The sequence below is a fragment of the Cryptomeria japonica genome, chromosome 9 (genome assembly GCF_030272615.1).
Source record: "Cryptomeria japonica chromosome 9, Sugi_1.0, whole genome shotgun sequence".
Taxonomy (NCBI): Eukaryota; Viridiplantae; Streptophyta; class Pinopsida; order Cupressales; family Cupressaceae; genus Cryptomeria; species Cryptomeria japonica.
This window is the reverse complement of record NC_081413.1, coordinates 469,458,953-469,475,902: the sequence shown is the minus strand read 5'-3', so window position 1 is coordinate 469,475,902 and position 16,950 is coordinate 469,458,953. Positions and strand designations below refer to the sequence as shown.

Here is a 16,950-nt window from a genome sequence, read left to right as displayed (position 1 = left end):
CCAATTTTGGGAAATGTGAAGGTCTGGATTGAAATCTGGACAATTCTCCTCAAGAAAACCTGATTTTCAGACTTAGGATAAGTCTGATTGCAATAAATAAGTCTGAAGACACCTCTGTAAACTCAGAAAATAAAGTATTTGGAGCCCAAAATTGTATACCCAGGTCTGGAAATATCACTTGGAGGTCTGAAAACACTCAAGAAGTGACTGAATTTTGATATCAAAGTTGTAATATAAGTCTGATTTTCTGAGAATTGAGTTTGAATACACCCTCCAATGTCTGAAAATACTCAGAAAATGGTGTATTGAAGTCTGATTTTTTTATTCTAAAGTATGAATACACCCTCTGAAAGTCTGAAAATGGCTCCAAAAAGTCTGATGACACTTCGAAAATGATCAAAATCAATGGCTGGAAGTGGTCACAGCCATGTCACATGCTTGCATTTGAATTATTGTGCCCCTTAAAACTCAGAAATGGTCACATTTGGGCACAACTATGTGGCTGGAAATGAAGTTTCAATCTGAAGACAACCAGGTATACTCAGAAAAATGTCAAAAATGGGGTCTGGAAGTATACCACAAGCCTGGAAATACTAGGAAAAAAGTGCAGATAAGTCTGATTTTCAAATTTCAAAGTTTGAATACACCTTCCAAGTCAATAATGGCTGCCCAAAAGTCTGAAGACAACCTGCAACTAACATGAATCAGCATTTTGAAGTAGTTGCAGCCATATGAAATGTTCACATTTGATGCATTTTACCTCTCCAAGGTTAAAATGACCAAATCTAGGTGTAATTAGAGGGCTGGTAATAAAAATTTAAGTCTGAAAATGGAGTTTCAGACTTATATTAAAAATGGAAGCTTCACCAAATGTCTCCAAAACTCGTCAAAATGAGTGCACAAGCGAAATCGCCGTAGTGTGGAGGAGTTGGAAATGGAAGTTAGTCTGAGGACAGCCTGCAACAATGAGTTTCAGAATTATAGCAGCAATGGTGAACCTCAGAAACTCCAAAATGACCCTTCAATCAAATCGCTGAAGTGTGGGATGGTTGGTAAGTTGAAAATGAAGTCTGAAAATGGAGTTTCCAGCCAACCATGAGGTCAAAGTAACTTCCAGCAATGGCGCCCAGCTCTGATCTAAATACAATGACAGCCCCTTAGCATCAATGGTGTTCAGCAATATCATCTAAAATCACCCCAAAGTCTGAAATTTGCAGCATCTATCAAAATCGTGATCTCTCCAATGGTGGCGCCACTTCTCAAAATTGACAAATATGGCTCAATCAGCAACAAAAGCTTGATGTAGCCTCCTCCAATGGCAGCGCCTAGGTGAAATTATCCTCCAATCTGCAACTCCAGCTCAAGAATGGTGTCCAATGGACACTTAGTCAAAATCCCCTAGCTGGGAAACCACTAACTTGCCTTCAATCTGCCACTTAACTGTCACAATCAGCACTTATAATATTATTTTAATGCTGGGCAGGCTCTTTTAAACTAGTTTTCACCTTGATACTTCACCACACAAGCAATGTGGGATAAAACTTTGCCTTTATAACAACCTGGTAGAAAATCACCCCATGTATCACACATGATTATCCAAATCAAAAATCATCATAAGTCACACTTGGGGGAAATTCGTCACACGTCAAGACAATTATCCACACTAAAATCCATCAAACTTGCTCACAAACTATCCCAGGGAAAATTGATCTTCATCAAGATAGGAAATTTCATCCAGATCAAATTCATCTGCAGTCCAGGGGAAAAATGTGGATCATCGAGTAATTTCCCACATAGTCAAAATTTTAGCCTCCCGGTGGAAAATCGTCCTCCATCAGGAACTAACAGGGTCCATTGGAAATTTGGGGGAAATTCATTTCCCATCAAGATTTTGAGTGGGGGAAAACCATGGGTCATCGGAAATGTGGGGGAAAAGCACCTCCCATCAAGATTTTTGACCTTTAGACCACTAAAACATAGATTTTCATCGGGAATTCAATGATTTCCAAACTCCAAAACATCTGGATACTTCCAATTTCATCGTTATGCATCAGGACTTAGTCAAATTTATCTAAATTTGAGCGAGAAAATTAGGATTCCATCAAGATAAAGTGCAATTTTGACTTGATTAACCTTCTAGGAGCAAGAAAATAACCCCTAAAGGACCTCTTGATGCTTACGCACAAAAATATCACTGACCTGGACTCATTTAGACATATCTACGCTCAAATTTAAAACTTGTTGCAACCTCAAACTTGGACAAAATTTAGGATCACACGTAACAATTTGACATTTTAAACACGTTTGATCCTACACCCTCTCATTAGCAAAGACAAACACTAGGAAATTATTACTAAACCAAGGAAATCTAAGCGAAACATCTACCCTAAAAGGCGAAAAAGTGGGGTTCCCCATTTGCAATGGGATGATGTGTGAAAACATCACAACAAGTCCTTATTCTAATTTGAATATAATTGTATTATTGCAATATGTATCATGATGTGCTATGAAATTAGTAATGTATTTCAGCTATTTCATGAGTTTGTGACATTTTATTTTTAAATAAAAAAAACTGTCTTTTCTAGAAACATTCAAATTCATTTCTTTAATAGTAAATTATTTGTTTTATGTATGAGTAAATAACTTTATTGTTTCTATGTACAAAGAAAAAAGAACATAAACTAAATAAAAATGACATTTAATATTTAACAAGTTTCATATGTAGCACAGCAACAAGCTTTATTTAACAAGTTTCGTGTCATTGGAAATCACACACCTTTTGAAGAATCCCGAAGAAAAATGGCTGAACAGATTGTTCAATCCATCCATCTCCATCTTTGGCTTGATGGTAATCTTGGCAATCCTAATAAAACAAACACAATAATCAACAGCCATACATGGAATAGATGCATTCAAACATTGGGTTTTACTTCAAAGCAATTATCATGTTCAAAGAAGCTATGACGTAAAAACTTCAAACCCAAAGGACATTGAGGCACACATTAATGTCCAAATCCAATTTAAAAAGATAACCTGGCACCATCTTGCACGTGCTTTAGCTCTTCCAGTATGCATCCAGATGTGTGAACCACTGCATTTCTTGCAAGCGATTCTTCTTGATTCTACATGTAGATCCTCAAAATCATCCTCGGCAAAAATGAACCCATACTCAGAAGCACCATACCTGCCATTCTGAAAAATCACATTTCGTTGGTATATAGATGCAGCTTTATAATAATAACATTCTCTCTCAAAGCAGGAAACAGAGTCAAGATTGACTTCCAGTCATGCAGAAGCATAAAAATTGTGAAGAACAATACCCTATATTGAAGAAAGAATACTACATGCTGTTAGTATTCATGTGGTGTAACAACCAATCCTCCTTTTACGAAAAATATTACTCTTCTCACTACCCACAAGAAAAAACAAAGAGTAATACATGATAGGATGCACAATGTAGAAAGAATGAAACTTCCACATTGTTTGCAATATTTTGCAAACCCTCATTATTCCTTTTATTAACCACCAAAACAAGCAAAAATATCAATATGTGCTAGGATGCAAACATAATAGAGAGCACAAAGTTGAGGACTGAAACTTCTGCCTGCCTTGTAATATTTCAATTGTTCAAAGGCACTCCCTTTGGCCAGAGCCCTACTACTAACATGTGATATAGCTGGTCTCCTGTCATGGTTTCCCAATTTCTTCTTTGTCCTCTCTATGGTTCCTTGAGATGACCACCCTTCATAGGACTTTTGTACTTCATTCTTATTATTCAAGTTCAAACACTCTAGGTTTAACCTTGTGTTAATTCTAAATTTATCAGTTCTTAGTGCTCATTCATTTCTCATAACCTAGGATCCTTAACTGTATGTACTTTGAAGTTCCACTAGCCTATATTTGGTTGTTCATGGACTTCAATATGATTTGACTCTTTCTTTTCTTGGTTCCAACATTTAAATATTTTGTCATAAAGCTTCTTTTCACAGATACACCTACCTGGGTAGATATACCATAAGTGACTGAACTCTGAAGCAGGATCCATCTCACCACTTCATTCAAACTGTAGATTACGTCTTCATTTGCACAAGAGTGAAATCTAGATTCCTAGACCATTCCATGGTAGTAGACAATGAACTAGGACTAACAAATAGATCATATAGAATCAACCTCCTAAAAGAGGACTAGTCACCAATTTCTAGTTGCAGCGAATGGACCTTCAATGGCCTTGTAGGCTTCCAAATGGGGTTTGACATGAGCAATGTAGTCTTGTAATGATCACTCAAAAAGGACAGAAAATGAAGCAAAGAATTGAGATGACCAGTCATGATATGTATCCAAGTCTAGGGGTATACAGTTATACCTACAAAATATATTGAGAAAATAGTAATACAGTAACCAAAAGGTTGGGAACAGGAAACATCCCAGATACAAAAGAAGGGGACTGGGACAGGAGTTCTATTTTTCAAAAGAAAAAAGGGATTCAAGAGTACTAGGAGACACATACATTAATATATGCAAATACAAATACATATACAATACATATACATATACATACATACATACATACAAACATATACATATACATATACATACATAGATATCTTTACATACATACAGATACGGAGAAATTATGTTTATGTACACATTTATATAAATATTTGAATGTTAGAAAACAGGAAGAAACCTCTGTTTTAGGTCATTCTCATGTGCTCCTGCAAGAAATAGCAGGAGGCAGCAAGAGATAACTAGAGATCCCTAAGATTCATTAACAAACTTCAAGCAAACTTTGTTGATGAATGGATAAATTCACCTTAGTGATTCCTATACCGAAAACGTATAAAGTATCACAGACACATGTAAATGGTTAAAGCAAACATCTCCAAGTACTAGGTGTCAATGTGTATGCATCTTTCTGGCTACACATCATTAGTTGACATAGGTTAGGACTCAAGTTACGACCTTAACAACTATGATTAACACAGCTATTTTTTATTAGTTATGATTACTACATATTGTGTGTAATCTATTTACCAGCAAAGTGTAGGTTCAATCAACATTTTCTTTGGCACTTACACAATGTGATAAATTGTAGTAACAATTGCATGTTGATTTATTGATGCAATGTACAAAATCCCATGGAAATTGTCCTCGTGTATTCATAACAATCTATCATATCCACCATCATACAAATAGGGTGATAGTGTTGATAATAAAATAACACTTTGTAGAAAACCATTTTGTATTGGTAATCTATATCCTATACTTTACTTATGTTGCAAACTAAAAACATAATAAATAAAGATGCGTTGTTATTAATGGGTTAAAGACATAAAAAATAAAGATTAGTTGTAATTAGCGGCCCAATGAACTAAAGACACAATAAATTAAGATGGGTTGCACTTGTAATTAATAGGTTAAGGGCATTATGAATAAAGATGAGTAGTAATTAGTGAGCTAAAGGAAAAATAAATAAAGAATTTATCTCACTCACGTTTTGCATCATGTCTAGAAAAGACTCGGTTTTATTGATATTCTTGATTAGTTGAAGAGTGATACAGTGGTGGATGTCAATGATTTTTAACAGACATACCTTTTGGTTGGCACTAGTGGTCTTCAAATAAATGTGTCTTAAGGATGATTTGGGAAGCTCTTCCTGTGGTTCTCCTTGAAATGGTGGTATTGAAGTACATGAGAATTTGAGTATATAATAAAGTGCCAAGTTTCTGTTCTTCATTTTGTGTTTGTTTCTCCTTAACTTGGTTGTCTACAACATTTCCTATACTAAAATTCTCTGCAATCACTCAAGCCTTAGGCTCAACACTACCAAAGGATTCAACCCTAAACAAAACGAGGAACACCAAATCAATTGATCAATAGTGATGACCCAAATTGACAGCCTTGTGTTAAGGCTTAACATTCTTGTGTCTATGTAGCAATCAATGCAACAATACTTTGTAAGATATAAAAAAAACAATTATAGTATTGGTCACTAATATTATCAATTAATATGATTTGCTTCCATATAAGCTTTTTCTAAGCATTATATTAGACAATTTTATCATTTAATTTGATGATTTCTCCTGCTTCATGATCTTTCCACTTAAATTAATTTCAGATTTCTTTCTCTTCTTTGTCATCATTCTCCATTTATTTTTCCATTTGTCACAAATGGATCTGCCAAGAAGTTCTAACTTAGAATATACTACTCTACGTCACTCTACAGTCACTATTTCTTCTTTTAAAAGTGTCATGCAAATATATGCATACAAATTTTACCTTCATATAGAAAATCAAAAGCACACCTTGCTTGAACTATTGCAATTTATGGTGCATCAAGATACACATGACCATATGTTCTCTTCAAAAATTTCAAACAGCACATCATGTGGCACCATTCTCTGTCACGTAGCTTAATTATATAACTTGGATCAGCAATCAACATAGTTATCTACACAGTCCATTTAGTGGATTTGTTACAGTTCATTCAGTCTCGTATCAGTATCTCATGAAAATGAATTAGTTACTTTACATACATTTTTATAGGTGATGTGTTCCTCTGAGCACAAAACATCAACCACAGATTTCAAGGTCCTAAAAGTTAGCTTTATTTAACTTGGCTTCAACTAATCATTGAACAACGATTAGGTCTTAAATTAAAATTTTAAAAGTAGATGTTTTATGCTGAGGAAAAGGAACATTGATACTGAAACACACATTTGTCAATGTGGCAATATCTTATAATTATGTTTTCTTTTAGCTTCCAATCATCCAATGATTAGGTCTTATATTAAAACTTCGAAAATGAACGTTTTAAGCTTGGGAAAAAGGAACGTGGATACTGACACACACTTGTCAAATGTGGCAATCTCTTATAGGAAATATTATGTTTTCCTTTATTTTTCGATTAAATTGAAAAGGCAATAATACTTACAAAAGACTTTACCCCAATAACATAATTCACGGAAGCTATCTTCCATTATGTTTAGTGATAACCACCTAAACAAAACCAAACTCACAATAGTAAGCCAGTTGACTAGTTTTTAATTTTTCACATAAGCAGAAGGTTTCCTACAGAGTTGGATTGCGCCTACAAAATATTATCAAACAGAAGTAATAACATGTGAAAAAGAACATAATGCTTGGAAAATAGCTGCAAATATGCTTATATCAAAAACAAGTATCACCAGCCTCTTTGAGGGTACAACCTCCTTAAGAGTAAAGCTCTATCACAAATTATGATTCCAAGATGATCTTCTCTTTATTACAACATCCATTTAAAGGCCTCCCATTGGTGACCGGAACACAGCCAAAGTGAGATAAATCTACCCACTTAGTATAAACTCATTAAATTATTACAACTTCATGTGATGCATGTAGGATAAATCCTCACAATGTAATGTCAACTAACTTAAGAGCAAAGCTCTATTACAAAGTATGATTCCAAGCTGATCTTCTCTTTATTACAACATTCATATAAAGGCCTCATATGGTGTCATGCCCCACCATGAAGGGATACCAATACCTTAGAAAGATCATGAAGTCTTGAGACAAGATGATTTTTCTAGAAAGAGCAATCTGAAAACATTATCAATAGACAGTGCATGGAGTGATAAAAACAGCAATTAGATTAAGGATGAACAGAGGTTAGAATATAGCAATGAAGTGATCTTAACTATGCAGCGATCTTAAGTTAAGAAAAGCACTAAGCATTTGGTTAAGAACATGCGATCCATCAAGAGGTGCGATTGCAAACTAATTATGATGACTAATAATTAACGATGGCGCATCAATGAGGATACCCGACCCCTCATGAAGGACAACCCCTCCAAAAGTCACAAACCTTGAGGGAAATGATAGGATATAAAATCACGATGGGAAGAAGACAATAAGGGGATGGAAGGAGAGAACATAAAGCATTTAATCAAGCAATAGATTTGCATTTCACAATTCATTAAACTAGACAGCAGACTTCTATTCTGTTCAAGTATTTGATATAATGCATGGCATTCTGATCTGGCTGATATGTTATCTTGTCTTCCACTTGATAGGAAGTAGGAACGTTAAGCAGTTGATATATTGCTACTGAATATATAGTTATATGTGCTAATCAATAACATAATGAAAATAGGCGGTTAACATGAAGGATAAGTACACAGCAATTAGTAATGAAGTGGTGCGATCAACATTAAGGAAAGGAGATTCTATTAAGACATGTCTCTTGGCATCATGGCTTATCATTCCTAAAACATGATATAAAAGGGCATTCACAATTATTACAACAGCATGGGGGATTTGGGAAATTTATTTCTCTCTTATTCTTGATTGGACCTGCTCTTGTAAACATTGGCCTGTTTGGCTAAATAGGTTGCAAACGTCTAACTTTATATATGAGACGACACCATTGATTGCAAGGGATGTCTTCTAAGGGATAGCAGCTAGACCAACAGGATGAGCAATGATCTTAATCATTCATGACTACGTATTTGCAACGCTCAAGGAGTCGTGTTACAACCAAAGAGAATGTTACCGATCCACCCTTGGCAACTTAAGAATGCACGGACATGGAGACATCAATCAAGATGCAATAAAAATTCAGACTCTTATAAATCAAACTATGGTAATATTGTTGGGTTTCTTTTTATCAGTACTACAATTACTAATTGATGCGAACTATTGAAGATCTATACAAAGTCAAATGAATCATTAATATTAAAGAGATGAGGACAATTACGGACTAAGGGGTAATCTATACAAATCATGAAGTAATGCGATTATGGGGATAGACCTTAGCATAATAATCATCAGAACGATATGCCGACAAGTCTTAAAGAACAAGGAATTCATAAGTGGTAGCATGTAAAACAAATGCAGAAGCATATGGATTTCAAAGAATTGATTGAATAACAGAATGAGCAAGATGCTCATAAATAGTACAGGAGTATTTACAAGAATAGCAAGTTTCTAATAAGAAACTGCTGATAAGATCGTAGAAGATCTTACTAAAAAAGAATATACACTATTGAGCATTAATACTAAAATTAACAATATTTTAATATTCTAATACCCTCCCTTAATGCTCAATCTATTAACTACACCTATAGACCCCCTGAATTTTACAAATTTATCAGGACCAAGGGGCTTGGTGAAGATGTTTGCTGGCTGCTCCGAGGTAGGAACATACAGCGACTGGATGGATTCCTCTTCAACCAGCTGTCGAATATAGTGACAATGAGTTTCCACATGCTTGGTTCTTTCATGGAAGACTGGATTCTTGGCGAGTTTGAGCACTCCCTGATTATCACAAAACAAGGGAGTAGGACCTGCCTGGGAGACATGCATATCCGCAAGCAGTCGTCGAAGCCAAACCGCCTCACAAGATGCCTTAACTGCTCCCCGATACTTTGCTTCTGTCGAGGAGAGAGCCACTGCCTGCTGCTTCTTACTAGTCCATGTGACAGCACCAGATCCCAAACTAAATACATACCCTGCTGTAGACTTACGGTCATCAACCGAACCTGCCCAATCAGAATCTGTGTAGCCACTGAGTATAGGATCAGAACTCCGAGTGTACAGAAGTCCATAATCAGGAGTGCCACTCACATAACGCAGCACATGCTTCGCTGATATCCAATGATCAGCCTTGGGAGCTGTCATGAAGCGTGAAATGTAGCTCACTGCAAAACTGATGTCAGGTCTAGTGGCAGTAAGATAGATGAGACTGCCCACTAGTTGCCTGAACAAAGATTCATCCACAACTGGTGAAGATGACTGAGCTGAAAGTTTGAGCCCGGGTTCCATAGGAGTAGAGGCAGGTTTGCAATCCTGCATTCTGAACCTGTCCACAAGACTTCTGGCATACTTGGACTGAGAGAGAAAGATACTGTTCTCAGTCTGCCAAACTTCAACTCCTAAGCAGTAATGTAGAAGTCCCAAATCTGTCATATCAAAGGTGCGGCACAAATCCTGTTTGATCCCAGTGATCAAATGTGTTGAACTGCCAGTAATGATTAAGTCATCCACATAGACAACCACAAACAGAACATCATTACTAGTATGCTTGATATACAGGTTTGCATCAGATGGACTCCGCTGAAAACCATGATCTGTCAGGTACTTATCAATTTTCATGTACCAAGCCCAAGGAGCTTGTTTCAGACCATAGAGTGCTTTGACTAGTCTACAGACCTTCTGTTCTTGACCAGCAACCTTGAAACCTGGGGGTTGCGTCATGTAGACTTCTTCCTGTAAGTCACCATTCAAAAAAGCACTCTTGACGTCCATCTGATGGACTTTCCAACTGAACTGGGCTGCCAAGGCAAGAACAAGCCTTATGGTACTCATTTTGGCTGTAGGAGCAAAAGTCTCCTCGTAGTCAATGCCTTCTTTCTGTGAGAACCCACAAGCAACAAGACGAGCCTTATACTTGTCTAGGGTTCCATCAGCTTTGTATTTTACTTTGTACACCCATTTGCAGCTAATGGGCTTCTTCCCTGAAGGAAGATCAGAAAGGGCCCAAGTGTGATTCTTCTGAAGACTCTGGAACTCAACTTCCATAGCCTGTTCCCACTCAGGTATACCTTTAGCCTCTGAATATGTCTGAGGCTCAAAAACACTGTGTATGTTAGCCATGAGAGCAAAATTGACTGTATGCTGCTATTTGCTCTTATTACGGGAGGTTCTACCCTCAATGAGCTCAGTATCCCTGAGATCACCAATGGTCTTGGCCCACCATTTAGGCCGGAGAGTAGAAGTGTTAACATCTGGAGGAGCTGGAAGAGGCTCAGGATCAGGAACAGGAGCAGCAGGAGGAGGATTATTCTCCGAAGGGAACTCAGGTAGTGCATCATCAAAAATAGATTCTGCATCATCCCTCCCATCAGGCGAACCTAATGGAATAAGAACACTGTGAGGCTGATCCTCAGAACACGGCTCAGAAGAAGGGGACTGAAAGAATCCTCTGTCTTCATCAAATACAACATCACGACTGAAGATAAGACGTTCAGTGTCTATATCGATCAGTCTGTAGGCCTTATGGTGATCACTGTATCCTGTCATCATGAGTTTCTGACTTTTGGAATCCAACTTGGAGCGCTTAGCATCTGGAATCCAAACATAGGCAACAGAGCCAAAAACCTTCAGGTGGCTGATCTTAGGCTTCCGACCAGACCAAACCTCTTCTGGAGTCTTCCCCTTAACAGCCTGAGTAGGGGAACGGTTAAGGAGGTAGACAGCAGTAAACACTGCTTCAGCCCAATACTTATTCGGAACACTCCTGTGTTGTAACATAGAGCGAGCCATCTCAACAACCATACGATTGCGACGCTCGACAACACTGTTTTGCTGAGGAGTGTAGGGTGTAGTCAATTGGCGTTTGATGCCATGGGTATCACAGAAGTTGGAGAATGCAGAAGAACAAAATTCCCCCCCGTTATCTGTCCTAAGAGTAATGATGCTATGTCCAGACTCTTTTTCAACAAAGGACTTAAACTTCTGAAAGATACTAAATACATCTGATTTGTGTTTAAGAAAGTACACCCACATCTTTCTACTAAAATCATCTACAATAAGCAAAAAGTATTTGCAACCAGTAACAGAAGATGTATTCATAGGACCACAAATATCAGCATGAAGTAATTGAAGTACCTTAGATGCGCGCCAAGACTTTCTAGGTGTGAATGAAGTCCGATGCTGTTTGCCAGCTTGACAAGCGCCACATACTCCAAGATGCTGAGTCTGAATATCAGGTAACCCTGAAACAAGTCCCTCCCGAGATAGCTGAGAGAGATACTGAATGTTGAGATGTCCATATCTCTGATGCCACAAAGTGCTGAGAGGAGAAACACGAGCTGCCAGAGCCACTTCAGGAGAATCACCAGTGTCAAGAAGCCTATTTAGGCCATGATCCTCTAGACCAACAGCAACAGTAAGACGAGTCTCCCGATCAATGATGGAACACTTGTGAGCACTGAACACCACATCTAGCTAAGGAGAATTCCTCATAATCTGACTGACAGAGAGCAGATTAAGTTCCATACCAGGAACATAGTACACATTCAGGAAAATGAGAGTCCTGCCACCAAACTGTATCTGAACAGTGCCTCTGCCAACAACTGTATACTCCTCACCTCCGCCAAATACAACGGAATCACTGAAAGATGATAAGTCTGTAAAACAGTCACGCCGATGAGAAAAGGGACGTGATGCACCAAAGTCGATGTACCAAGCAGAAGACCTGGCATGATCTGAAGACCTCTTAGCCATAAAGGCATAAAAGGCAAACTCCTTCTGCTCGAAATGTTCAGCAACATGAGCCTTCTGGTGTGACCCTCCCTACTTCTTTTGTTCAGAAGCGAGCCTCTGACAGCAATCTTTCTTCATATGGCCGTACTTGTGACAGCAATTGCACTGCACATTCTTCTTCTTAGCACCATCCTGTGTCTAAGAAGAGCCTTTCTGCTGAGAAGACTGAGAGGACTGAAATTTGCCTTTATCCTTGTGAAAGGATTGGGCTGTGAAGGCATTTTCCGAGGAGGCTGACGTAGTACCACTACCAAACTATTGTTTCCAGCGATCCTGCTGTAGAAGTTTGGTGCACAATTCTGAAAACTTCAGATCAACATTAGTGGAAGTAATATTGAGGGTCTAAATGAAGTGTTCATACGATTTCGGAAGACTTTTCAGAGTGATTACTACCATGTCTTCTTCCTCCATAGTCCGACCAATAGCTTCGAGCTGATCTCGAATGTCCTTAATCCTCGTGAGGTGTTCCTGTAAGGACATACGTTCGTCCATCATAATGGAGAACAGCTGATTCTTTAGAAAGAATGCTCGGCTCTTGTCGGATGTCTCATGCAATTCCTTCAGATGCTTCCAGATGTCGGAAGCTGTCTTGCCAGAAGGAATCTGCAGTAACTGATCATCAGTCACTGAGAGTTTGAGAAGCATAACTGCCTCCCGATTGCGTTCATCAAACTTATCTTGATCTGCACCAGGTGTACCAGGACTAAGCTCTTTTCCCAAAACAAGCTGGTCAAGACGCCTATATTCAAAAATGGTCAACATATGTTGTTTCCAGATGTTGTAATTGTGGCCATTAAAGCGTTGACTGCCTTCTAACATCAAATTGGTGAGAGAAGCCATTTGCACGTTTCCCAATGTACTGAAAGATGAGAGAAAACCCAGAAGGAATCTGAAAACCAAATTCAAATCCGTTGGCTCGAAAATTGAGGCACGGAAAACGGTGCACCCAGAAAAATCAGGCAACTACCTAGATTAAGTTTCGAAAAACCCACCAAGAATCTGCAAGAAAAAATTATTTTCGATGAAAACTTGAAGGTAAACACCTTAATCGAAAAAATCAGAGGGTCGGGGAAGCCCCAGAAAATTTGCAGACAGAAGATCTTTGGCACAGGGAAGAAAAACAGGAGTCGCGGTTGCAGGTCGCGTCGCGGCAAGTGTGCAGGTCGCGTCGCCGAGGGTGCAGGTCGCGTCGCCGAGGGTGCAGGTTGCGTCGCATTTGCAGGTCGCGTCGCGGTTGCAGGTCGCGTCGCCGAGGGTGCAGGTCGCATCGCGTTTGCAGGTCACGTCGCCGAGGGTGCAGGTCGCGTGACGTCGCGGACACACAGAGGTCGCAGACGCACGGAGGTCGCGGACAGACGGAACACCGAAGCAGAGGTCACGCGGGAGTTACAGAACAGAGATCTTGTGGGCACAAACACACAGAAAAGAAAACCTTGCGATAGCCCCCACACAAAAAACGTGAATTATAGGTCCTCACACACAAACGTGTATTACAAGTCCTCACACGAAAATGTGAATTACAAGAAAAAAATCCGCCCAACATCACTACCGCTCTGATACCATAAAACAAATGCAGAAGCATATGGATTTCAAAGAATTGATTGAATAACAGAATGAGCAAGATGCTCATAAATAGTACAGGAGTATTTACAAGAATAGCAAGTTTCTAATAAGAAACTACTGATAAGATCATAGAAGATCTTACTAAAAAAGAATATACACTATTGAGCATTAATACTAAAATTAACAATATTTTAATATTCTAATAGCATGATTAACAAATGACAGCAATTAATAGTAATTGAAGTTCAACGACTAGTTGCAAGGGACATGACTCATGTTCTATATGCATAAGAATGTGACTCTTCAATAATTATGAAGATATAGTAGAAGGATATTTTAAGGACTGGGATGAGCTATTTATTTTTCAGATTCGGATCTATCTAGTAGAAAAGAAGTCTACAATATAAAAGCACATATCACAAGTATATAAATCAGAGAAAGCCATCAAGATAAGTTCCATCTTCCAAAATTATTCTTAGCATTATGATTATAGTAAAATATCTTTAGAATCAATGAAATTATATTTATAAATGTATTACAATTCTCACTTTAAGTTAGAATTGTGGTTTCAGGACTAAATCAAGGTAAATTCCAAATGGGGACATTACACAATCGTGGTTCCCCCAAAAAGAATTTCCTTGTTTTTTGTGTTAATAAAGTGTGTATTGTTTATTTTGGTTTGCAGTTTTGTGAATATGTTTGGAAGCCTGCCATATCTACCATAGTAACATGAAAACTACTGGTTGAGAGATCAATGTCACATGGGCACACAAGTTAAAGTAGACCCTTGTCTTTCATAAACAAAGTATGAATCCCCGCAAAACCACACAGAGCAGAGTATGTCACTTGTGTGTTGCATGTTGCCACATAAGCTTGGTAAGACAATGTAGGGTGCAGTCCCTATCTTGAAATGTAGATATTCAACAAAGCTATTGTAAATCCGATAGGTGGACAATGACAAACGACATCTTGTCAGTTATGTCAAACTATGCAAATTGTTAGAGCCACTCCAAAAACAACTAAGCATCAGTAGACAAGCAAATGAAGTTGAAGCATCATGATATCTTGGAATTCAATTAAAAACACAGAAGAGGCCCTTTAATTCCCACACCTATGGAAGATCAAAGTTCATTACCTAAACATAAAAGTGTATTGATTCTTTCTTCTAAGAATGCTGAAATTTGGATTGATGAAGTTGCTGGTGAATAGAGGAACTTAGGCATAGTTAGGCTTTGTAAATGATGTTCAATTTTCCATTCAATATGCAAGTTATATTCTAGTTGATATTATCTTGTTCTATGTATTATCTATTTATATTATAAATCTGACTATCTTCTTTTGTATGGCAGGTGAGAGGAGCATTTATTGATTTCGATGTCCTTTCTCACAAATGTCATTTGATATATATATGCAAGCTGGGTACGATCAAGCAATGCCTTGACCGGTCATGTCTTTTAGACATGACTGATCAAGACATTACTTGATCGTGCCCCTTTGCTAATCGCAGTAATAACAAACGGTGTATGTTTAACAACCGATACCAATCGGTGTATGCTTAACTTCACAGCCCGATACCAATCAGTGCGTATTTACCTTGCCACCCGATATTAATCGGTGCATACATAACCCGATATCAATCGGTGCAAGCTTATATTTACACCCGATACTAATTGGTGTTTGGTTGATTCGATAATCATTTGTTTACTATTAAATATGTTAACCGATATAAATCAGATTGCATTGGTTAGTCCGATTTAATAATCGGTGAACATAAATAATGTAACCGATATTAAATCGGGATTCTATGCTATAGGATGATTATCGATAGTTGAGCATTTAATCGAACTAAGTAGATTGATCATATACAAATGTAGAATGGTTATCAAATGAAGGATTAATAGCTTGAAGTTTTTCATCATATGAGAGACTTCATTTATCTCTCATTCAATCATTTATCTTCCCGAAGCTATCATGCATTAACACTCCCTCTTAGCTAGGTAAGATAAATGCAAACAATATATCAAGCATCACAATTCAAATGATAGTTAGCATTCTTTACACAATCTTACTCTCTAGAAAATCATATCACCTAATCACATGATATGAAATATCACCTAAACACGCGATACAAATGTCCATCACGTCAATCTTGTGATGACAGGATATCACCTAAGCATGTGATATCAGTATTGCCTAAACACGCAATACTTAAGGATAATCATATGAGAAAGATTAAGTTCTCATCTTATCCAAGTTGTGATATGTGCACTAACACCTTATACAAATGTTTTACCACAACACAATCATGGCACATCCATGACACACCAGAGATCCAACATGATAACTGGTTTGGACATCATAAGATCGTCACCTTATAATGTCTTCGTACAAGCGTTCATTATCTTGAGAGATCGTCACCTCTTAGATATGAACCCAGGGGATATAATCCAAAATGTCCTATCATGACAAAGAAGTTTACACATTAAACATCTTATTGATATGCAAATACAGATTTACAAAGCAAATTACCTTTCTATCATACCTAAACCTTTTCTGAAGTGATCAACCTTCACTCTGGAAAGAGGTTTGGTCAGAATATCTGCAGTTTGATCTCTTGTACAAACATATTCTAATTGGATCACATACCTGTCTACCATATCTCGCACATAGTGATATGGAATCTCAATATGCTTGGATCTGTCATGGAACACTGGATTTACTGAAAGTTTTATGCAGCTCTGATTGTCACAATGTATAACAGTGGGTTTCATAGGCTCTCCAAACAACCCCACAAGCAGCTTCCTAAGCCATACTGCTTCTCGGGCAACCATAGAAGCTGCAATGTATTCGGCCTCAGTGGAGCTTTGAGCTACAGAAGACTGCTTCCTACTGATCCAAGATATCATAGCTGAACCTAGAATGAAGCAACACCCTGAAGTGCTTTTTCTGTCAGTCACACTTCCAGCCCAATCTGAATCTATAAATTCATGTAGGTCTATATCAACTTTCTCATATTTGAGACCAAGGTTTAGGGTACCTTGTAGGTATCCCATAATGTGTTTTACTGCAACCAGGTGTATCTCC

At 37.8% G+C, this 16,950-nt stretch overlaps 1 protein-coding gene across 8 annotated transcripts in view; it reads right to left on the bottom strand.

Annotated features, from left to right (window-relative positions):
• LOC131075937 (uncharacterized) overlaps positions 1-16,950 on the bottom strand; it is a 102,760-nt gene that overhangs the window by 61,700 nt on the left and 24,110 nt on the right. For all 8 annotated transcript variants that reach the window (XM_058012905.2, XM_058012903.2, XM_058012909.2 and 5 more), the window contains 2 exons: positions 3,034-3,192; positions 2,777-2,863 (listed from right to left, as the gene is read on the bottom strand). In XM_058012905.2, coding sequence (XP_057868888.2) covers positions 2,777-2,863; positions 3,034-3,192 — 246 coding nt within the window. The remainder of the gene's footprint in view (positions 1-2,776; positions 2,864-3,033; positions 3,193-16,950) is intronic.